The sequence below is a fragment of the Macaca thibetana genome, chromosome 8 (genome assembly GCF_024542745.1).
Source record: "Macaca thibetana thibetana isolate TM-01 chromosome 8, ASM2454274v1, whole genome shotgun sequence".
Classification (NCBI taxonomy): Eukaryota; Metazoa; Chordata; class Mammalia; order Primates; family Cercopithecidae; genus Macaca; species Macaca thibetana.
In genome coordinates, this window is record NC_065585.1 from 117,179,174 (window position 1) to 117,205,124 (window position 25,951).

Here is a 25,951-nt window from a genome sequence, read left to right on the forward strand (position 1 = left end):
ACTCCTGGCCTCAAGTGATCTTCCCACCTCAGCCTCCCAAACCGCTGGGATTACAGGCATGAGCTACCATGCACAGACCTCACAAATTTGATTTTTAAAAATTCCTATTTCCATAGATACAAGACAAATTCCTTAAAATTCCATGAATCCAATTTTAAAATAATACATTATGCCCTTTATGTTTAGCAAATAACTCTTTCCAGTATTTCACTACTCATATACAAAGAAAAAGTAAGTTGCCATACATATATGTATACAGACTATAAAAAGAAGGAATCACATTCATTAAGGAGAGATGAAATAAATCCAATATGGGCACAACATGCCTCTTCACCAAACACCAAAGAAAACCAAATGGATACTAAAACTCCTGTCTGTAATTTCCAGATGCCAAAGATTAATCCGCAAATCATCTGCAGATAAATATGTTTCATAATCACTATTAATAGAAATTGAGTTGATGTGATATGTATGAGCATTGGCAAATATTCTTCGTGGACTGGCCTCAACCATTAGATCCATAGGCCTAAAGACTGGCACCTGTCAATAAGACACATGAAAAAAAGAAGTTACAAAAGGTTCAGTTTCAAATAGCAATTAAGATTCACAAAACTTCATTATTTTAGTTTTTGAGAACATAAAATAGAACAATATTACATAGATTTAGTTTTAAAAAGGAACTGATGTTGATCCTTTCAAAATGCTGAAGAAAAATGAACAATGTGGATAATATATCTTCTTTTACTGGTAGCAATACTATTACAATTTGCAGTTCTTAGTTCCAATATTTTGCTTGAAAGACATGCCAAGTTAATAAATGTTTATGGTTCAAATTAAAGAGGCTAAAAAAAAAATAACCCATAACATCTAACTTTGGGTATTTTTTAGCTACAACTAGAAGATTTGATCTATATCTACTTTTTTGATTTCCAAAGAAAATTTATCTTGAAACTTGACCTTGTAGTAGCTAACATGACAAACCAGAGATGAAGTCTGATGGCATGAAACACTGTCTTGTGTTTGAGTCCTGCTTCTGCCCCTGGCCAAAGTGAGACCTCTATGTAAGTCAGTTTCTATGTTTAAATGAGTTACTCAATATTCTACCTGATTACAGAATTATTGGGAAAGGGGAGACAGACTATAATTATTCCTATTCAAGCTCTGCTCAGGATTTGGGCTATATAATATGAATACAAACACTATCTGTGACATTTTATTCTTATGTACTTACTCGTAGTGTAGTAACTGTAGTAGGATCTCTATACCTTCCATCTTCCTCTTTCAGGTTATACCCTTCTGGTCTTTTGTCCCTTTCACTGATTTTCCATAATTTTATTGTTTTATCTGGGAAGAAAATAAAGCAAGCCCTTAAAATAAAAGGGTAGTACTGAAGAAGAAAAACATTTTAAGGCATTTAAAATATGCTATTTCACATTTCATCTAAAAGGATTCCATGGAAAAAAAAAACAAAAAAACCCTAAGCTGACTTACTAAAAAATTTCCTATTAACAGCTGAATACCACACACACATAAAGTACAAAGATCACAAATTTATACATTAGTGGCACTCATATAAATTCCATGTGATAGTCAAATCAAGTCACAGGTCTCTATCCCTATCCCTTAAAAGTAATTAAAGCTAGAAGGAAAAACTTGATATGCATGTGTGGTGTATGCAAACACATGTATGTCTGTAGATACATGTACACATACACTCCATATACGCTCAGTATTGAATTTCGTATCAGGGTTCAGAAGTAGGAAACAGGGCCTGAAGAAAATTGATTAAAAGCATATATCCCCAAGTCCTTCAAGAAGAAACCAAATTCCTAGGTATCAAGGATATATAAAATGGCATCTGTTTAAAAACAAACTTTTGTTTTACAATTAAGTTTAGATTTACAGAAAAGTTACATTTGTAGTGTTCCATATATCCTTTACCCAGTTTCTTCTGTCAACATCTTACGCAACCGTGGTACGTGTGTCAAAACAAAGACATCAACTTTGTATATTACTATTAACTCAACTACAGACTTCATTTGGAGATTTAACCAGGTTTTCCACTAACATTCCTTTTCTGTTCCAGAACTGAAACAACACCGCATTTAGTCATCAAGTTTCCTCAGTCTCTCTGCCTTTACGTTTCTCAGGCTCTCCTTGTTTTTCTTGATCTTGACAGTTTTGAGTATTGGCGGTGAGGTACTTTCTAGAAAGCATATCCCTCAACTGGATTTGCCTGCTGTTTCCTCATGATCAGATTGAGACCATGGGTTTTCAGGAAAAGAACACAGAGGTGAAGTGACTTCTCACAGCACTGTTCAAGGGGATAGAGCAGTATCAACATGACTTACAGCTGGTGGTGTTAACTTTGGTCATTTGGTTAAGACAATGTTTGCCAGGCTTCTCCACTATACAATGACTCTTTCACCCTTGCCATATTCTATTCTTTAGAAGTAAGTCACTAAATCCATCCTGTACTTAAAGGGAGAAGTAAGTTATACTCCCTGTAGGGAAGAGTATGTATCCACGTCTTATTTAGAATTCTCCTGCAGGAAGCATCCCTTCTCTCCATTTATCCATTCAATTGTTTATTTGTATCACTATAAGCTCATGCACGTTGATTTAAAACTGTTATAATCGTAAAATAACATTCTTATAGAAAAGTATCATATTCCTAATGATCTTTCATAAGCAAAATGGTATAACAAAATTGTTTAAAACAGTATATAAAGCCATTTTATAAAAACAGTTAAAAACAACTCAGAGAGATGCCAGTGACTCTAGCCTGGTAGTCTCTGTATCGTAGAGAAGAATGATAGTTGCCCCTAAGGATGCCCTTCCCAATGTTGAAATGTAAACAGAGAAAAGCTGCTAACTTTAATAATCTGTAATCTACTATTTCTTCTAAGCCCTATGTGATCTTGCTTATAATTTTCTTGTACTTCAGTCATACATGTTCTATGTGTTAGTTTATATATGTATACAATTTATAGATAGATATGAGTCTAGCCTAAATCTGTATTTTGAGAAGTATTTGTTCTAAATACTTGCAAAGTATTTGTGATGAGGATGACAACACCCCCACCCCCTCGTCCAGTTGTCTTGTGGCCTGTTTAAATCCATCCTCCTTATTAAAGATCCAAATAAAGAAACCACAATGTACTTATGAAACTTTCAGATGAGATGAAATTGGTTTGTGGTACCTAATATTGTTTACAGGAAGAAAGCTCTTTAAAAAATATTTTTTCCATTAACACAAACACAGGACACATAACGAATTAGGATACATTTTTCAGTACAGGGGGGACAAAGCAGGCAGGAAATAAATTAGTATGTTAACAAATATGACATAAATTTTAAATCAGAATCCTAAGGCTGGGCGCAGTGGCTCATGCCTGTATTTCCAGCACTTTGGGAGGCCGAGGCGGGCGGATTACGAGGTCAGGAGATCAAGACCATCCTGGTTACCACGGTGAAACCCTGTCTCTACTAAAAATACAAAAAATTAGCCGGACGTGGTGGTGGGCGCCTGTAGTCCCAGCTACTCGGGAGACTGAGGCAGGGGAATGGCGTGAACCCGGGAGGCGGAGCTTGCAGTGAGCTGAGATAGCGCCACTGCACTCCAGCCTGGGCGACAGAGCAAGACTCCGTCTCAAAAAAAAAAAAAAAAAAAAAAAAATCTGAATCCTTATGTTCTATAGCAGTGATGTTTTACTGGCTCGTAAGACAACGTATGTGAGAACAATCAAACTCCATAAAACTGTATGTAAGATTATGTAAAAACACAGTTTTCAGTGGAGGGGTTATTAGATTCTCAAGATCTGTTCCTTCCAAAACGACCACTCTGTGGTGTTCCCCTGAATTATCAACAATAATAACTAAAGGCATTGGAGAAGCTGCAGAAGAGAGTTCCTCTCACCACAAGCAGAGGGTATGAGCAGGGAAAACCATGCTGCCGTTTCCTTTGTGGGAATGCAGCTTTATGTAAGACCCTGAAAACTTCTTATCAAGCTGTTAAGACACATCCTATTTATGAGTGTACTTTATATTGCCAATGCAAAGATTTTTATAAGATTAATTTTGGTTAATCAAACCTGGAAAGTTTGGTAGTCGTAGTTTTTATATAGACCCCATTACACTGGTGGAGGGGGGAGGTGCGGGACGCAGAGCGGAGGGTGGTGCTGGTACTATGCTTACAGAAAAAACTCACAGAGGCCGGGCGCGGTGGCTCACGCCTGTAATCCCAGCACTTTGGGAGGCCGAGGCGGGCGGATCACAAGGTCAGGAGATCGAGACCACGGTGAAACCCCGTCTCTACTAAAAATACAAAAAAAAAAATTAGCCGGGCGCGGTTGTGGGCGCCTGTAGTCCCAGCTACTCGGGAGGCTGAGGCAGGAGAATGGCGTGAACCCGGGAGGCAGAGCTTGCAGTGAGCCGAGATCGCGCCACTGCACTCCAGCCTGGGCAACAGAGCGAGACTCCGTCTCAAAAAAAAAAAAAAAAAAGAAAAGAAAAGAAAAAACTCACAGAGAAAAATACACAAAATATAAAAGATATCACTCAGAATCAACAGATGTTGACATTTTTCTCTAAATTTCCTTCTAGTTTTTCAAATATAGTTAAAGTCCTACTCCTCCCATCCTTTTCCCATCATACCCAGACACAACAGTTCCTACGATTGTCATAATCTGCTCTATCCTTCCACATTGGACCCTATTATTAAGCACTATTTTTAGCATTAAAAAATGCAGCCCCCAGTTAGTTGTATTTTACTTAGTGTTAAGAAACAAAAGACAAAAATCTACAATGCATTCTCTAATGTCTTTAAATAAGATTTAATCCACACAAGTTGAAATGGGATTTGCTTCCAAATAACACTGAGGAGAAGAAGAAGGAGAAGGATTTGAGACACAAATTGACCGTGAACTGAGGAGCATCGGAAGTGGATGATGAGCATGCAGGGCTTCACTATACTATTCTCTTGACCTCAGCCTACATTTAAAAAGTCCTCTTTATAAAAAAGCTGACATAGCCCAGTAAGAAATAAACTGCCATGAAACATTCCAATATATAAAATGTTAACAACACACTTCCCTAGGAACATTTATTCTATAAGTAGAAATTATATAAATGGTTTAGTTATGTATCATCTGATGTCAAAGAACAAAATATTTGAAGCTATTTGAAGTAACTTAGTTTACCATATAAATTAAAACTGACCCCAGACTAGAAGCTAGCACATGATAGGAGTAAACTGTTCCCTCCACCCATGCTGCTGAGTTACAGGCTTTAAATAGTTACTTCTGTTTATTGTTCTTCTAATAAGGACAAGAGATGGGAATGCAGTTTATTGTGGAAAGAGAGAAGGCAGAGGGTACGAATCCCAATGGACTGGCTGGGGAGAGCTTTCATGATCAGAAAACTGGGCATCCAAGAGGCGGCCAACACTGATGGCATCAGACATTTGTGAACAGCATTTTTAAGAACTCATACTGTGGACCAAGGGCATCAATTAGATGGAGGAAGTGCTGAATTTCTTCCCCTATTTCATCCCCAAAGTCATTTAAGTTTATATTCTGCAAATGGTTATGGTCTAGGTGTTAAAATTTGCTTTTTAAATTAATAGTGAGGGAATGAGAAAATAGGAGGAGGTTTCCCCTCACCCTAGCACCAACCTCAAAAAAGTTTTAATCACACATTTTTATAGACTACAGCTACCAAGAAACTAAAGTATCTCCTCAGTCACTCTAATGATTCCCTTCAGACTCAAGACTCCAACGAAGTCCAAACAATTCATGGGAAAAGTTTTTTATAAGAACAAAGAAAAAGAACCCAACTTATCATAAAGGATTTCAAATTCTGGTAGAGTCATTACTAACTTTTAATCCTCACTTAACTTTTCTTGGGCCAGGCATGGTGGCTCACACCTGTAATCCCAGTACTTTGGGAGACTGAGGAGGGGGACAGACTGCTTGAGCCCAGGAGTTCAAGACCAGCCTGGGCAACATCGGGAGACCCAATCTCTACAAAAAATGTTTTAAAAAAATTAGCCTGGTGTGGTGGCATGCACCTGTGGGTCCCAGCTACTCAGGAGACTGAGGTGGGGAGATCGAGGTTGCAGTGAGCTGTGATTACACCACTGCACTCCAGCCTAGGCGACAGACATTGTCTCAAAAAACAACAAAAACCTCTCCCTGGGCAAGTAAAACAGTAGGAGAGGAATCTCCTTCCAGCGATGTGGATTGCTGGGAAGAAGGCAATATGCTAATAGGTAGTCAAGTAAGAAGAGTGCTCTGAATGGAGACCATCCTTTGAGTATTATTTTGTATCTGCAGTTAGAAATACTCTGTGTAGAGTTCAGGAACACTTAAAAAGGAGGAATAAATTAACATTTATTGAGCACTTGCACTCATGACATATGTGAAGAGTTACTTAATATTCATAATACTATAATAAAAAATTACTATCTCTACTTCGCTGCTGAGGAAAATTCAATTCAGTGTTAGTAACCTGCCCAAGATTAGGAGACTGAGAAATAGCAGAAATAGTACCTGACCTAAATCCAATGGTATAGCAGCCCATTCTTTTCGCTACAAATTGGGGGTGTAGTAAACAAAAAATTGCTATCTGAGAATCTTTCAGAGAATCTAAAAACTGCAAGTGAACAGTAAAAAAGTAGAGTTTATATTCTGTATAGAAAAAAAGTCCTTTTTAAAATTATCTCTGTTAAATGATTCCTCTCCTAGTCTACAGGATTATGTGCAACAAGTACACACAGTGGGCACATGGAAAGAAAATACATATACTTACCATTGGTAGACAATAAAAACTGAGCAGCATTTTTCTGGGGTAACCACCTAATTTTGTTGATCTTTTCTTCTATTTCTAAACTTTTCAAGTAGTCAAACTCTGGTTCATGGCTCTGGAAGGTGCTGTAAACATTATATTCTCCTCTGCTATGAGACTGGATTTTGTTCTAAAATGAAAACAAAAATATATGGACCATTGTTGAAAAATATTTCAAAATAATCAAATATGTAATCAATTCCAAAGGACCCTGCAAATTCTCGATAGCCCATTAGCTGTGTCTTTATACAATTATATTCTATTTTTTATATTTCTAAAGGCCTTCAAGGATTAAATGAGAAAACTTAAAGGGGAAAAAAGGCTAAATAACACTGAATAAATAAGCTCGATTCATTAGGGAAATAATGATGTTAAATATGGATCAATCTGATTGCTTTGATGGTATAGAGGCATACCGATGAAAAAAACTGAGCACCCATAATAAGGGAGTTCATCTAAAGAGTAATGACTAAAGAAAGGCTTGCCCAGAAAGAGCTAGATGAGGCACACCTTCTTTCTCTGCCCACTTTAGGGTCAACTCCCCAATCTGTTACTTAATATGATGTACTGTCTCCTTTTCCTTTCTGATGCCTGCCTTTTGGTTATTTCGCTGCTGAAAGCTTAAAAAAAGGGCTCTTATAAATGAAGGGATCCCATTTGACCCCTGCCTCCCACCCCAAGACTGCTGTTCCAGACAGCTTTGTCACCAATCAAGTCCATATTCAGCACCACCCAGCAATAGCCCCATGCACCCCATCAACTACTACTTACTCGCCTTTAATTTGCTTTCTCATCTTATGAACCTGGCACACACTGATGATTAATTTCATTTAGTATTACTTTGAAAGAACATAATTTAAGCTATCTCGTAAAGGGACTACTTATGAACTACTTTGGTTAGCATTAATATCTCAGCAAAAGTGAGAATTATAATATTCAGAATTTCATCTTTTATCACACGATTAAAAACATTTTCATAAAAAAATTTAAAACTAGTTCAGAGAACCACCTATGGAAAAAGTTTAAATAAAAGAATGAGATTATTATTGTCAACTATTTTAAGTAAAAGTGAGTTATCCAGTGAAATGTTTACGACTTCTTAGCCTATTACTATTCTCCATATCAAAAGGAAACTTCACCGAATCATCTTGAAAGTCTACGTTTTGGGTTGTTTTTTCCAGCAGCCTGACGATCTGGGTTGTTCATTCATGGATGGTTGTATTTAAACCTTTGGACAGCAGTATCAGTTATTAGAGGGCAAGTCTGCCAGTGTTAAGAATGCAGTGTCCCACAAAACGATCCACATACTGGGGACACACAAGGGGTAAAAATCAGACTCAGAGCCTTGGTCTCATCACCATACCCACACACCAAATTAGACAGCCTATTCCATTAACATATATAAATACTCCAGTGTCACCTGAAAGCTCCACATATCTTCTACCTAAAATGACTCACCCAGTCTCACAAAGTTTATCATTACACTCTACAAGGAAAACACAATACCATTAAGCAGGCAACTCGATTTTTAATATAAACCCTGCGTTTTAGACTGGTTTTTCATCTAACACTTAAAGAGACTATAGTATATAGCACCTTGTACACTAGGGCGTAGAGGGATAGACAGAATCCCCACATTCAAGTGACCTGTGTACGTCAAACTTCAGTCAAAGTGGAAACTGGTTACGGTCTACACAATTAAGGTAAGCAGTATGAAGGGCCAAGGGCAAGCCACACATTGTATTTGATGAGTTAAGAAAAGCACAAAACTACAGAAATATTTTCTGAAACAGAACATGAACATCTTCCTGTAGACTCATGGACAACAACATGAGTCTACTAAACATGATCTCTTACAGAATCCAAAAACAAAATCATAGAGATATATGGCAGTTTCAATAGACTGCAAGAAGTTCCATCTCTTTGCAACAGGAAATAAATATATGTATCATAAAAGGAGAAAATTCTGTCTAAAAAGCTCAAGATGCCAGGCTAAGCACATGCACTAGCCTCCCCTCTCCTCTGAAACTTTACTAAAATTATCATAACAGAACTTTTAAAAACAAGTCCACAGGACAAAGAGTAATGGCAGAAATGACAGCAGCAGTAACAAAACAGAAGAGGCTATAAAACATGGGTACAAGTGGTAACTGACAGTAGACTGCAGAAAGCTGCAACAGATTTTCCCTAACACTTTGGGAGGGGATGTTTAGATTATAATGACCATGATAGCATTGTTCCCCGCATGAACAAAGGACAGTGAGCAAGCCTGAAATAAAAGAAACATAACCAGATACTCAACACTGAGCCACTCAAATGAGAATGCATCAAAATCAAACAACGTTTTTGTTTTAAAAACCTCTCCTACAGTCATACAGAATTGTGACACATCCTTCAACAATTTATACTGGCTTTACCTGCACAGCATTTTCACCTCCCTCTCTTTTCTTGCTTGCCTTTATGATCACTATGAGAATCATCTTCCTAAACATACAATCTATTTGCATGAAAGTTTCTACGGTAAGTTTAGATGTGCTTTATTCCCCAGCACCTGTAACAGTACCTGGCACATGTAACAGGCATTCAATAAAGATTTTCAAAGCAGGACTTAGAATGAGGTATGTCACATACTTTACATACATTACAAACACAGGACACAAAACCAGTATCACACATTTTCAACACAGATGCAAAGAGAATTCACTAAAGGACATCATAACCAAGTTTTAAAGCAAAGTCATAAAGACTGTACTGGCACGAGGATAGACCAATGTGCCAATGAAACAGAACAGATGGCCCAGAAACAGGCCTAAATGATGACAAAGGTTGCCTTGCTGGGCAATGGGGAAAGGATGGTCTTTTCACTAAATGGTGTTGACTAGTGAATAGGTTGACTATTCATAGGAAATAAAATGAAGCTCGACCCCTTCCCTAAACCACTCACGTAAAGTGATTACAGATGAATAAGAGATATAAATGTGAAGGTACAATAATCAAGTCCTAGGATAACACAACCCAAGAGAACTTTTCTGCAATGATAGAAATCGTCTGTATCTGTGTTGTCCAGTATGGTTTTGCCACTAGTCAAGTTGAGCACTAGGCACACACTGAGCACTGAAAATGTGGCTACTGCAACTAAGGAAGTTAATTCTACAATTTATTTTTAACAATTTAAATGTATTTATTTATTTATAAGGTGGTAAGGCTGACTTTATTTAAAGAGGGCCATGGAGACAGGGACCACTGCAACAGGGTCTTGCAGCGGGGGAGAGAGAACAGACTCGATTCCCCATTAATTTAAATAGCCACATGGATCTAGTGGCTACAGTACAAATCATCCAGTTCTAAAACGTAATGGGAATAATTTCCCGGACCTTGGAGTTGAAAAGTATTTCTTATACAGGACAGAAAAACCAGTAACCCTAAGAAAAATACTGATCAACTGTATTATATTAATAATCTCTATTTATAAAAATATACTATTCAAAAAAATGAGAAGGCAAGTCACAGAATGAAAAATACTTCTAAAAAAATGCGTGTGTGTTTTTTTAAAAAAAAAATGGGGTCTTGCTCTATTGCCCAGCCTGGTCTCGACTTCCTGGGCTCAAGTGATCCGCCCAACTCAGCCTCCAAAAGTGCTAGGATTACAGTGAGCCACTGCCCCTGGCTCCTCCAACAAATGTAACTAAAAAAGAGTTCATCTGCAAAAAGTGTGAAGAAAGTCTACAAATCAGTAAGAAAAATGACACACAACACAGCAGAAAATTATAAGAGATTTCGACAGTCACTTCCAAAAGACAATATCCAAATAGCCAATATAAAAAGCAGCTCTGGCCACGAGTGCCTGTAACCCAACACTTTGGGAGGCCAAGACAGAGGATTGCTTGAGGCCAGGAGTTCAAGATCAGCAACACAGTGAGACCATCTCTACCAAAAAAAGAGAAAAAAAAAATTAGTCAAAGTGTGGCAGTGCATGCTTGTAGTCTCAGCTACTGGGGAGGCTGAAGTGGGAAGGACCACTTGAGTCCAGTAGTTTGAGGCTGCCGTGAGCTGTAAGCGTACCACTGCACACTCCAACCTGGGCAACACGGAAACACCCTGTCTCAAAACAACACAACAACAACTCAATCTCAATGTGAATCATGAAAGTAAGCATAAGGCCGGATGTGGTGTCTCACACCTGTGATCCCAGCACTTTGGGAGGCCGAAGCGGGCAGATCACCTGAGGTGAGGAGTTCGAGACCAGCCTGGCTAACATAGTGAAACTCTGTCTCTACTAAAAATACAAAAATTTAGCTGGGCATGGTGGTGCATGCCTGTAATCCCAGCTACTAGGGAGGCTGAGTCAGGAGAATCGCTTGATGGCAGGAGGAGGTTGCAGTGAGCGAAGATTGCACCAACTGCATTCCAGCCTGGGTGACAAAGTAAAAAGACTTAGTCTCAAAAAAAGAAACAGTAAATACAAACTTAATTCACACCCACAAAGTGTTAAATTTTAAAAGACCGATAATACAACACAAAGCACCGGCAAAGATGTAGAACAGCCATAAAATTTATATACTGTTCACAAGAATAAAATTAGCAGAACTTTTTACTGTGATGTCTGCTAACAGTGAATGCCTATCCTATGGCACAATAATTCTACTCATGACTGTACAGCAAAAAACATGAGTAAGAATGTTCACAGCAGCATTATTCATAATGGATAAACTGTGGATTCCATTTATTCAAAGTTCTAAAACTACAGGCCAAAATAATTTTAAGAAGACAGGCTCATAAAGGAGAGGAAGGGAAAAGAGAAGGGTTTGTGGAAGCGTGGGAAGTTCTATTTCTTGACCTAAATAAATGTGTGCTATGTAATAATCTGCTAGTGTTTTATGTACTATTCAGTGTATATTTAAATAAAGATTTAAAACTATATACCACACATATGTTGCAGCCCCTACGGAAAACAATGTGGAGATTGCTCAAAAAAGCTAAAAATAGAACTACCATATAATCCAGCAATCCCACTTCCAGATTTTATCCCAAAGAACTGAAAAATGGGACCTCAGAGAGGTGTCTGTACAGCAACGTCCATAACAGCTTTATTCTCAAGAGCCAAAAGGTGGAAGTAACCCAATCAATGGTTCCAACAGTCTCTTCATCTCCCTAACTGGGAGGTAGTATTTCAACCTGAGAAAACACTGACAATACATAAAACTAAACATTACAAAGTGGTATGTACAACATGAGTCTCCTTCTGTAAAACAAAAATCCCTGAGAAAACCACACACACACACATACATACATTCCCCCCCCCACCACCAAAACTAAGCAATAATATTTCCTCTTAAATGAACAAAAAATTAAAAATGTGATAATGACCACTGTTTTAGTGACAAAAAGACAAAGTCACATACTACTGGTAGAAGTATAAGCTATTCCCACAAGCCAAAAGTTTACTGAACCTTGTCACCTAAGTTATAAGATGGAATATGTTCTTCCCAACTATTCAAGTAACCCTTTCTACTCAGTGGTTCCAATAGTCTCTTCATCTCCCTGACTGGGAGGCAATATTTCAACCTGAGAAAACATGGACAGTACATAAAACTAAACATTACAAAGTGATATGTACAACATGAGTCTCATTCTGTAAAACAAAACAAAAATCCCTGAGAAAACCACACACACACACACACACACACACACACACACACACACACAGGTGTTCATTCTTCATTCCTGTTATGGGATGATTTTGATTTTATTCTTTGTGGAAAATGATACACATTTTTCATATTTTCTACATTAAACATACTAAGAATAGTCAAGAGTTAAAGGCAACTTCTGAAAAAATTTCACTTAACATTTTGCAACAGCTACTTCTAAATGTAAGTAACTCCACTGTGCTTTTACAGGCTTGGGACCAGAAGTGTTTCAGATTTCACATTTTCTTCCATATTTTAGAATATTTACATATACATGATATTATCTTAGGGAGGGGACCCAAGTCTAAATATGAAATTCAGTTGTTTTGTATACACCTTATACATTATAGCCTGAAGGTAATTTTATACAGCATTTTAATTAATTTTGTGCATGAAACAAAGTTTTGACTGTGACCCATCACATGAGGCCAGGGGAATTTTCCACTCGTGGTATCACGTCAGCACTCAGTAAGTCTCCAATTTTGGAATACTTTGGATTTGGGGTTAGGAATGTTCAACCTGTCCTAACTTTCTCCTTCCTTAAATGAAACTCTGCAAAAATGTAGGACATATTTACTTTGCTCCATGAAAAAAATTTAAAAATTTAAGAATATTAAATGTATTTTACTTTGATCTCATATAACAGAAAATAAATGAATATTTTTAAGCCTCCAAATAGAACCCTACTAAAACTTACTGTTTATTAATGTTCATCTTCTATGTAGTGTAAGCAGTCATTTGTTTTATATTTTACAGCAGTATAAAAGTATTTTAAAAGAGTCAGTGTTTTGTGAAATGGCCATTCAGGGATAGTGGCAGAAATGGTACAAAACAAAATTAAATGATAGCTGATAACTACTCTCAACACATTCAGAAAATATGGGGAACTTTCTAGAATAAAGCAAAACACAAGTCATTCGATGAAATAAACGGAAAAGAAATCTCAAAACTTTCTCTAAACTAATGATAGTCATGGAGCACTTCAAGATTTTGCAAGGCCTTATTATAAATTATATTCAGTAAGCTAATACTCATTCACTGAGTGCCTACTATGTATTATATACTAAGTGCAATTTGGAAGCATATCAGTCACAATACCCTATCAAAAAAACAATATAGTGGGAGAGAAATCTGAATGAAGGATACCTGGTTGAATCAAATCAACAGCATTATTATTTGTCTACAAGACAGTCAAATAAAATTTAAAGGAAATGCATAAAATACAACTAATATAATGTTTTAAAACCTAAAGTTGTTAATGTGCTTTCACTCAGATTATCAAACTAGCTAGAATGTCTGTTTCAGACAATGCTACAGATTAAGTGATAAAGTTACATAGGAGGAATGCTTATTCTACATTTTACACATTACTGAAAGGAATGGAAAAAAAAACAAACCCTCCATGCACATGTGCGTGAACACACACAAACACCCCACACGAAAACTGCCTTGCTCAGATGCTGGTGCTCTTCCCAGTTCTATCAGCAACCAAGGAATGGAGGCAGATCTCAAGGCTCTCCAACCTTGTTTCTCTCAAAATGGAATTTCAATGTAACTTGGACCCTTAAGGAGTTGGTTTCTCTCTGACAGAAGATTCAGATGAACCCCAAATGGTATTAGATGTAACAACAACAACAACAAAAAGTCTTTTTACTACTTGTGTCTCTTTCCTTTTGAAGTTCATAAAATATAACAATCCCCTGGATCCTGTTTTCTTCATGCGTTAAATACAATTTATTCTCTCAGGACAGGATAGTTTTGGGAATTTAATGCAAAAGCAAGTCAAGTTCAAATATTAATTTCTCTTTCAGACAAGGATCAAGCCCAATCAGTGCACATTCTATCATTTAGAAACAACATGATGCAGGTAAATGCATGACGCCCTGGCATTTGAGGCGCCCGATTTCAGACTCTTTTCTGTGCCTCAAATTGGAGAAATAACAAATAAGATTGGACCAGATGGTCTTCAATGTCCTTTCCACTGGTTAACATTCTAATAAGAAAGGCCTTCCTACCCCCGATAAATTGACTACAGATGAAGTTCGCTAGAAAATTCCCCTTTGCAAAGGCACAAGTCAAATCCTTGATAACTAGATACTAAGAAACCTGCAACAACCTCTACTCTGATCAAGTATTTACTTTGAACGGGTATAGAGACATATTTGAGAAAGAACCCAATTTCAATACATTTCAAAACTTATCTACACAACTCAACTGTAAGAAGGGACAAATAAAGTAGAAAGACTAGTAGAGTTCATTATCCTTGAATAAGACTTTGAAAAGCTAAAACACAGTGAAGTCTAGACACAACTCTGCAGAGACTGATCTAATGAGCATTTTAAATCTGTGTGAAAAAATTTAAATAAATAATGTAATAACCAGCTGGGTGCAGTGGCTCAAGCCTATAATCCCAGCACTTTGGGAGGTCAAGGTGGGCAGATAATTTTAGGCCAGAAGTTTGAGACCAGTCCGGTCAACATGGCAAAACCCTGCCTCTACTAAAAACACAAAAATTAACCAGGCATGGTGGTGCACATCTGTAATCCCAGCTACTCGGGAGGCTGAGGCATAAGGATGACTTGAACCGGGGTGGCGGAGGTTGCAGTGAGCTGAGATCGTGCCACTGCACTCCAGACAGGGTGACAGAGCGAGACTCTCTAAAAATAAACAACAACAACTACTACTACTACTACTACTACTACTACTACTACTACTACTACTACTAACAATAACTACTACTACTACTACTACTACTACTACTACTAACAATAACCTGCCTGGCAATCTGAGAATGGGTGGGGAAGGTGGAAGAGAAGAAAATCACTTCATCACATGACTTAGGGTAATAAAGTCTAACTAAATAATAAATTTAAAAGGGAACAAAAGAATGTTTAAATAACCTGTGGGCAGAAAAACAAAAAGTAAAATAAAATTTAAAGGCAGCCAATCAAAAAAGCTGAAAAACATAATGCCTGAGAAGAAGAGCTGACGCTCTCTCTCACAACATGTGGCCCATCCAAATTCAATAAATATACCACTAGAAAAAAAGGGAATAGAACAAGATGCTTTAATTATTGGGAGTATTAAAGGGTAAAGTAAAACCAAAATCCAATGAAATAATGTATTTTCAATCACCAAGTTGCTACTTTTATTTCTTTAGAAAGAGGGAAAAACACAGTAACCGCAAAGGGGCAGTCTCTCACCTCCCGACCCTGAAAAAAGCAGAAATAAACAATCTAGGAATCTAACAACAGAGATGAGATCAAATAAACAACTATGTCATGTCATTTCATTGCACAGATGATGATACAGAAAATTTAATGACATGAAAAGGTATTCACTATACAGTATGTGAGAAAAAAATCATACAACCCTAAATTTATAATCAGATATTTAGAAAGATACGCCTTTGATATATATCAAAAGTTCTTATTTTTGTTTGGCAGAGTTATACATGCATTCTTTGCCACTTATCCATATTTACTAATTTATCCACATCAAGCATAATGAATTTATAATTAAGAGGGAAAAATTATTAAGAAGAAGAATACAATGAAATGTTTTATATGGGTGAGGCTAGGGAGAGCAGGGGAAGAAGGAGGAAAGGTAAATAAATTCCAAATTTATTAATTAATTTAATAATTAATTCCAAAATCACTGGCCATTATTAATTTCATAGATTTGGAGTTGTTTTTGGTGGAGAATTTCTTGGGGACAGGTTGAGCATACCTAATCTGAAAATCTGAAACCCAAAATGCTCCACAATTCGAAACTTTTTACTGTCAACATGACACCAAAAGTGGAAAATTTCACACCTGGCCTCATGTGATAGGTCACAGTCCAAACTGTTTCATGCACAAATTATTTAAAATGTTGTATAATTACCTGCAGGTCATGTGTATAAGGTGTATATGAAACAAATGAATTTTGTGTTCAGGACTTGGTTCCCACCCCAAATATATCTCATTATGTACATGCGCAAATTCCAAAATCCAAAAACAACTGAAATTTGAAACACTTCTGGTTCCAAGCATTTCAGATAAGGGATACTCAACCTGTACAAGAAACACGGTTAATTCGGATTTCTGCTCAACGGGTAAAAGGTACCCACTGAGCAGGTATTTTAAATATTTAAAATACATGACATTTTGCTTTTGGAAAATGTAATACCCTAAGGAGCCCCAAAAGATTAACAGGTAGCTGACAAGAATCTGATGGCAGTCTGGACAGAAATCTGGACACTAAAATTAGGCTGAACAAGAAGAGATGGCTGGGCAAATGCATGAATGAATACCAAGACTAGAACCAAGGCGGTTCGTTCAACTCTCAGTCCATTTCCCCCTCTAATGCCTATGACAGAAAACAGATCACTCATTAATAGCTCATGTTAAAAAGTCTAAAGATCATGTACTTTCCTCATTAGGTATAAAGTAATGAGACTGATTTTCCTGGGTGATTTTTAACAATTAGACTCATTACACCAAACAGGATTAAAGATTTTTTCATTTTAAAATCAATAGCCAGCACTGTGATACTCATCTCAATTTATACAAAATTAGCTTTTACCCACTTACCTAGCAGGGTGATCTTGGAAATGTTATGTATCCTCTCTAAGTCTCATTTTATTTATAAATTTGTAATACATCAGGATATAGTAAACATACAAACATCTTTGTTATTTTGCTGTGACAAGTAAGATTGAGGGATTTTGGCAGAGGGTCTAGCACATAAAATTGCTGCTACTATATCCAGGTCAGAGTGCGCAAAGCCATGGGGTGGATATCAGGATATGTGGCTTCTGCAGTAGGGGATCACTTCCCTACTAACTGTATGACTTTGGATGGGTAATCTGGTACCTGGGCCCCCAGCTGGCAAAAGGAAACTGCACTGCCAGGGGTTATAACTTGGGGGCTCATGGACACAAGGGTCCAACGACAGAACCCAGGGATGTTGTAAGCCTGGATGGAGGTGGGGGATGGGGGAGGGCAGAGAATGTACACATGTATTTTCACTAACTTCCAGTTAAATTTCAGCATTTCTTTTGATTATGGGCACAGGTAACAAACTGCATACAGTATTAGCAATTCTTGTGACTTTGTCACACATAAATGACATTTTAATATCATAATCCAGCTGTTATCCGCTTAAAACATACATTACTCAATTATGAATATTTTGGTAAATTATTTCAACCTTTATGATCTCAAATATTTTATGCAATTAAAACATTCTGGCAGGGCACGGTGGCTCATGCCTGTAATCCCAGCACTTTGGGAGGCTGAGGTGGGTGGATCATGAGGTCAGGAGATCGACACCATCCTGGCCAACATGGTGAAAACCCATTTCTACTAAAAATACAAAAATTAGCCAGGTGTGGTGGTGTGCACCTGTAGTCCCAGCTACTTAGGAGGCTGAGGCAGGAGAACTGCTTGAACCCTGGCGGCGGAGGTTGCAGTGAGCTGAGATGGCACCACTGCACTCCAGCCTGGGCGACAGAGCAAGACTCCATCTCAAAAACAAAACAAAACAAAACAAAAAACATTCAGAGAAGTCTACAGGATTTGCCAGGCTATCAAAGGAATTCGTGGGACAACAACAACAAATAAAGTTAAGAATCCCTAGAAAGCCCTATAAATTTTAGCTCTTACATTCTATGAATGCACCATATACATACACATTCTTGAGGAGCAGGATAGAAATCTGCATTTTATTTATTTTTATTATTTTTTGAGACAGAATCTCACTCTGTCTCCCAGGCTGGAGTGCAAAGGCACCATCTCGGCTCACTGCAACCTCTGCCTCCCGGGTTCAAGTGATCCTCATACTTCAGTCATGCAGCTGGGATTACAGGCATGTGTCACCAGGCTCAGATAATTTTTGTATTTTTATTAGATACAGGGTTTCACCATGTTGGCCAGCCTGCCCTCAAGTGATCTACCCGCCTCAGCCTCCCAAAGTGTTGGGATTACAGGCATCAGCTGTGGCCCCCAACCCAGAATCTGCATTTTAAATACATGCAAACATTTTGAACCCTATATAATTTAGAAAGAGAATACCATCATATTAGCAATACTATCCATTCTTTTGTGAAAAGCATGTTTTTTAAGGTTTCTTCTGTATCCTGTTAAGGAGTTTTGGGAATACCACATTAAGAATAAAAAAAGCCCGAGGGTTTGAAATCCAAGAAACTTACCAGCAGCCCTAGAAAACAAAAATCAAAGGCCCCATACCAATCTAGAAAGATTATAAGAAGAAGTGGAAAGAGGTACAACCTCCCTCCTCACCTTACGCTTTAGCTGTCCCTTTAACGGAGCACCCATGCCCCCACACTACCTTACAGGGTACATCACAAAGTCTCAGAGAAACTGAAGGTCTGAACAACCCAAAGTCAGTAGGAAACCAGCTACTTTGACAACCACTAATCACCTGATTTGAGCACCCATGGAAACAACAAAAGACCCTAAAACCTAGAGAACATCATTATCCTCTTTAATAGCTGTTCGGACTTCCCCTCAAAACCCTGTATTAATATTTTCATTAACAAAAAGAATATACCCTATCATTCACTTTGCTGTCGAAAGCTATTAGAAGCTGTAAAAATAACATGGGTCACTTATAGCAGGTCATGCTATAAAGAACACTGGATTTGTTATCAGAATTTTAGAGTCTTACTGACCACATGATAGCTGTGATTACATCAGGAAAATCACTTTACTTTTGTGCCTCAAGTTCTTTAGGTGCCCTGATTCTACAACAGAGATTCTGTGTAGCAGAATACCTATACAAATATATTAGTTATAAAAAATGCTATTAAATGATGCTAAAAATATTCAACAATTATCAGTCTCAAATATACTCAAACCAAATGAAGAGCCTCTGAATGACTACTCAGTTTCTTCATGTTATGATTGGGGAATAAATGGACAGGCAGCAAGAGGACACAGATACCCGCCTGGATCCCAGCAAGGAGACTAGCTACTTCTGAAGGGTAAAATAAATGAAGCAGACATGAGGGTTTACAGATGTCAAAGTCTGACGTACCAAGTTCTCTCCTGCTGTTATATGATCTTTTCTTCTTCCAAGTAAAGACAATAAAAACGAGTGGGTGGAGATATTTTGGTCCCCAGTAAAGTCAAGTTTAAGAAGAAACCCTGCCACTATGTAAGAGAATAAAGCTACAATAGATCAAATGCCAGTGTGTTCTGCAAACAAGGCTAGCACCATTATCAGAGTCTAAGAAACATTAGGCACCAGTGTACTCTGGAATGAACATATAATAGTTGGATTGAAAATCAGAGACCCAAATCCTAATCTGATTTTTGCTACTAAATGAAGTAATATAACTTTGTTAAATAATTTTTTCTGAGATTTTATCTACAAATTAGGAAAAGACTATTTTTCACTTTTCAAACTGTAACACTATCTTATAGATACATAGATGTGAATTCATAAAATCTCATCCAATTACATTAGGTATTGAAATAAAGGTGCCTCTAAGTGTAAAGTATACATATTTATGACCAGTGACATAGATCCTGAAGACAACACTATATCAGAAGCTCTAATGTAAGACAGGGCTTTAAAATGTAGAAAATTAAATAGGCAAAACACACCAAATTCATAGTCAAGATCAGGTTTCAGGAGTGAAAAGTCAATCACCACCATCATTCTTACTTTATCACTTAAAAACATACTGATATTTACACCACTAAGTAATTCTCAAAAGACATGTTACTGAGTTTTTACAAAATTCTCCGTTTTGAATTCTTAAATATGGTTAAGAAGAATGACACATGAAAAGGAGGTCCTGTTTTTTCCTACCAATGGCCCTTCTCAAACAGTTATTCTGCTCATTTCTCCTTACAAGAATATGTATTTAAAATACTAGCACTTTAGAATCTTCAGTGGGATTTCAGAAAAGAATCATGGGAAATGATTATCTTTAAAATAATTTTGTCTTATTTTCTAATACAAGTAAAATGAGCAATTTCAGTAACTATATGTTAGATCTTTAATTCCAAATTAATGTATTACTAACAGCCTTTAGGAAAATACTAAATACTAATACTCTGACTACATTACCAAACCCATATTAAAGCAAACATTTCCCTCAATTAAAAAAATTTTCAGCCATTTTTTCCCACACTTGATTTTGACTTGGACAACAACGACCACAGGAGATGAAAATGACTTCATGGCCGGGCGCGGTGGCTCACGCCTGTAATCCCAGCACTTTGGGAGGCCGAGGCGGGCGGATCACAAGGTCAGGAGATCGAGACCACGGTGAAACCCCGTCTCTACTAAAAATACAAAAAATTAGCCGGGCGCGGTTGTGGGCGCCTGTAGTCCCAGCTACTCGGGAGGCTGAGGCAGGAGAATGGCGTGAACCCAGGAGGCGGAGCTTGCAGTGAGCCGAGATCGCGCCACTGCACTCCAGCCTGGGCGACAGAGCGAGACTCCGTCTCAAAAAAAAAAAAAGAAAATGACTTCATTCTCAGGTAAAATACTTCCAAATTAGCTTTTAGTTGACACACTTGTATTTGTGACAATGATACAATGCCCTCATTAAAAATGAAGACTTTCTGAAAGCCTCAGAATGTTATGCCTAGGGCAAAATCAATTTTTACAAGTTTTTCTCAAATACTTTTCTTTAAAATAAAAGTAAAGTGTGGAGAGTCATTAACTTTCAGGAAAAAATACATTCAAGGGCAGAGAACACCTATGGGAAGGTCTGTGCTAAACTCCAGATAAAAACATTCACATTTTGGTTATCCAGCATGAAAAACAGCAAAGAACACTGAAAAACGACATGTCAAAAGTTCTGGGTGCTGCTTGTTAGTTCTGCCACTAAGTAATAATCTATTTATATCTTGGCTTTCCCGTTAGTAAATAAAGGGAAATTATAATGAAATTCTAATGTAAGCTTCCATGTCAACTCTAAGTATGTCAAGATTCTTATGGTCAAGTTTTTGGCTACTTAAAAACAGAAAACTGATTTAGCCCCCCCTTCCCACGAGACCATTCTTTGTCAAGCAAAGCTTGAGTCTTATTTTCATATTTTCTTCCAACCAAAAAATAAAAATAAAAAATAATAAAAGACATATTTAGTGTTTGTGCATCTTCTAATCAGACACTATTAACCATTTCTTTTAAAATTAAATTACCTACCTCACTGGGGTGTTGTGAGGATTAATTCATTAGTGTTTGTAAAGCACTTTGAGATCCTCAGGTCAAAGGCGCTATAGAAGTGCAAAGTAGTAGTATTATTACTAGATTCTTTGCTTATTTAAGGAATTTCACAATCCTTTAAAACCTAACTCCGTGTTATGATTTAGACATGTATTTGTAAAACCCTGCAATTTATCCACATTACTTTAAACTTTTAAAATATATTATAAATAGGGGCAGAATGTTTCAAAACAACTGATTTTAATGGTTAAACTCTGATCTACAAATGGAAGGAGAGAATGAATAAGAAAAAACCAAGTGTGACAAATTTTGTTTAGCAAAAAATTTTTAGTGAGAAATCTGGTCAATTAAATTTAGAAGTGTGCCTAAGTTGTAAGAAAAACAAAACAAAAGCCCACTTTAATTACAGATTCTGCAATTTTCTCTTTCTTCAAAAAGATAACACTGCATTTTTAAGTTACTTTACATGCATGTACATGCAACTGTCACTTAAACCTTTACATTTAAATCATTGTAACAGTATTAGTATGAACTGACATCAAAAAAATTGAGCTGCTTTTTCTTTAAACTAGCCTCTCACCCCTCAATTGTACAAAGTAAACCAAGCATTGAGAAGAAGTCAAAGCAACTTTGCTTTACGGAGTTTTAAAGGAAAAATTATAATGAAGGGCCAAGACTTCAAAACCGTTAAAATCTTGGATTATTCCATCACTTTCCACCCCCTTCTCTAATCAAGTATTTTTACAATTAGTGTTATGTTTTTAAACCAAAACAACATACGCTCATGTACACACATGCACACATACAAAGCTAAGAGAACCAGAGCTGTCTATATATTGGACATTGTATTCAATAAACACACACTTCTTTAAAAATTCCAACATCCTCTGATGAGATTCTCCAGTGCAACCCAAGCTCTAGTCCCACAATCAAACCAAAATTTAGACAATAAACTTTAAACACTTACCTCCTGCTCCTGTTGAAAGATGACGACTCTACCACCTTTATCTCCTGTTGCTAGTAATTCTCCAGAATGATTAAATTCTACTGTGGAAATTATATCTGCTGTATAATTGAGACAAAACAAAAAAGATATTAGTTTTTTTCCTGACTCACTAGTTTCAGAACTTAGCATGTTTTCCAAACATTCCAAGTCTATGAAGTGTATCTTTGAAGTACATCAACCACCCATCAGAAATAACATGAATCTAAAGTTCTTTCATATTTTGATCCACTAAAAAAATTCTCCTCAGAATAAACCAGTATGAAACTATTTTAGCAGAGAATACAACAAATAATAATAGCTTATTAATATTTCACTAAATTTGTGAATGCAAAGAAATCAACAATTTGTGAAACATTCTGATAGCACCCTTAAACATCATCCTAATTTTCTTAAATACTTTTGATAAGCTTGTTTATGCAAATGCAAATAATCATCTATAATAAAGGCACATATTACTAACAAGGGGAAGGAATTTTAAATGTATAAATACTTTCAGATGGAATTTTAAGTCATAAATTCAAAATCGTGGCTTCAAACAAATGTTTGCAAATGGATCCCGCTTTTTGATAGCAGAAATGCTTCGTGCTATGTGCCTGCAATATGCACGGCTCCTCCAGCTCCACCACACTACAGGGCCACTAGGATCAGGCATGTCACATGGATTCTACCAACTCGGTGCTGACTTCACAGTCACAATCAAATAAAACTGTCAGGTTTTTTTTCTTGCTTTTTCACACTAGAGCCCTTTTCCTAAGGAAAAAAAGTCTAAATTACAGAAATGGGCATAAGATAAAGCAATAACACGGTACAACTCATCACTGTGTTATTAACAAGTTCTTCACTACAAAGCTTTAAGCTGAATTAGAAAAGCTCCTATCATATACATTTAAAATAAGTCAGTTTTATAAGAGAACAGCCATCCTTTGGTCTACAGTAGCTTACTGTTAAGAATTTAAGAATCTGACGATATATATACTTTAAAATTTTAAATTTACTGACATGTATTTTACCAATAACCTATCCAGCACTGCATTTCATAATTTTCTTTTAGCAATTTTTTAAAGTTCAGATTTTGAAAAGGTTTCTTTGCTTCCTCCATTGTTTAGGTCCAAGGCATTTAATCTTTTTGAACTCTTTCAGAATCTACCAAAAGTTACAAATGCTCTCCCACGAAACTGCACATATTTAAGTGCTCATAAAAATGTGCATATTATCTCAGACTGTTTGGACAATACCTCACCACCAGGTTAAAAAACCCCTGGCTACATCACAGTGGTTACCAGGAAAGAATAAACTTAATGTGTTCACTGCTTACCTAACGCACAAGGCGTAAAACTGAATATACCAGGCTAGTAAGTAAAGCAAACACCAGTAAGTACTGAGAAGTCGTTTGATTAGGAGTTCTGTACTGTACTACTGACTTCTACAGCAAATAAAGGATTAAAAATATACAAACTCCCTGCACTTAAAGCACATTAGAGTACAACTTGGGGAGATAAGTAGGAGCAAAGAGTAGCAGACAAAAAATACTGAATCAAATTTTATTTGAGTGTTAGGTGACATGGATGCAGCTGGAAACCATCATTCTTAGCAAACTATCACAAGAACAGAAAACCAAACACCGCATGTTCTCAGTCATAGATGGGAACTGAACAATGAGATCACTTGGACTCAGGAAGGGGAACATCACACACCGGGGCCTATCATGGGGAGGGGGGAGGGGGGAGGGATTGCATTGGGAGTTATACCTGATGTAAATGACGAGTTGATGGGTGCAGCACACCAACATGGCACAAGTATACATATGTAACAAACCTGCACGTTATGCACATGTACCCTACAACTTAAAGTATAATAATAATAAATAAATTAAAAAAAAAATCAAAGAATACAAACATACAGAGTCAAGATTATCTTTAAATTCAAATCCCTCACACAGACACTCTGAAGACACAAATTCTTTCCCGTAAGTACAGCTCAGACAATTTTCCCTACAGCATTGATAATTTGCTGTTTTTCAGCCTAACCATCAAATGAACTAGTTAATTTGAATATAAAACCATGCTGTACCAAAAATACCTATCTTTGATCTCTAGAATATGCTCTCAGCTTGGTGAAATGCTCACATCTGAAACCAATACCAGACTCATTCTCCTGTTCAACTCAGTGGAATAATGGGCCGAGTTGCCCATTACTTATTTTATCTCTTTCCCAGGTCCAAGTTGTTGCATCCACTTAAATTAACCTCAACTCCTCATCAGGCTGATGAGCTGTTACAACTATCACTTAGTAAGGGAAATGTCAATGACCATGGCATGACTAGCCTGACTATGCTCTCTGCTAAGCAGTAAAGTTAGATGGGTAGGTTTGGTGCAGGATTTAAAAAAAAAAAAAAAAAAAAAGGCCTGTTTACCAGGCTGGAGTGCAGTGGCGCAATCAAGTCGAACTCCTGGGCTCAAGTGATCCTCCCACCTCAGTCTCTTGAATAGCTGGTACTACAGGCCTGTACCACCATGCCTGGCTAATTAAAAAAATTTTTTTGTAGAGACAGGGTCTTGCTATGTTGCTCAGGGTAGTCTCAGTTTATGGCTTCCAGTGATCCTCCCACCTCAGCCTTCCAAACTGCGGGAAGTTTGTAAGAGCCACCATACCTAGCTGGGCTCAATTTCTACTAAGGAAGAAATCTTAATATTCCTTAAGTGAACTGAATACAGAAAACCTAGAGATGATTAAGTCAGTAAGGACAGCATTACAGTAAAACAACTGAGATTTCAGACTGAAGGGTGGGGTGGGAAGGCACATCCCACGCCAATTTATTATTTTTTTAGATGGGGTTTTGCTTTGTTGCCCTGGCTGGAATGCAGTGGTTCAATCATATCTCACTGCAGCCTTGACCTCCCGGGTTCAAGCAATCTTCCCATATCAGCTCCCCAAGTAGGTGGGACTACAGGTGTGGACCACCATGCCAGTCTAATTTTTTTAATTTTTTATAGACAGGGTGTTGCCACGTTGCCCAGGCTGGTTTTGAACTCTTGGCGTCAAGCGATCCTCCTGCCTTGACCTCCCAAAGTGCTGGGATTACAGGTATGAACCACAAAACACAACACCCTGCCCTTAACAATTTTATTATAAGACAGAACAAGAATCAAGTAATAAAGCAGTAGGTACAATATTCCAAACTGAAGACAGGACTCACACAACCAGTTATAATGTAATCACT

The 25,951-nt window shown here is 37.2% G+C and overlaps 2 protein-coding genes across 4 annotated transcripts in view; both read right to left on the bottom strand.

Moving 5' to 3' along the window:
- The window catches only part of BNIP3L (BCL2 interacting protein 3 like), a 295,477-nt gene that overhangs the window by 44,123 nt on the left and 225,403 nt on the right, over window positions 1-25,951 (bottom strand). The gene's annotated exons all lie outside the window — the stretch shown is intronic.
- Window positions 1-25,951, bottom strand: part of PPP2R2A (protein phosphatase 2 regulatory subunit Balpha) — an 81,256-nt gene that overhangs the window by 9,190 nt on the left and 46,115 nt on the right. The window contains exons 1-5 of one of the 3 annotated variants that reach the window (XM_050802596.1): window positions 22,693-22,782; window positions 21,705-21,775; window positions 6,811-6,976; window positions 1,232-1,344; window positions 363-540 (exon numbers count right to left, since the gene is read on the bottom strand). In XM_050802596.1, the coding sequence (XP_050658553.1) occupies window positions 363-522 (160 nt within the window). In that variant the 5' untranslated portion in view covers window positions 523-540; window positions 1,232-1,344; window positions 6,811-6,976; window positions 21,705-21,775; window positions 22,693-22,782. Of the gene's footprint in view, window positions 1-362; window positions 541-1,231; window positions 1,345-6,810; window positions 6,977-21,704; window positions 21,776-22,692; window positions 22,791-25,951 lie in introns of those variants that run through there. The other 2 variants (XM_050802594.1, XM_050802595.1) reach the window with 2 other exon arrangements.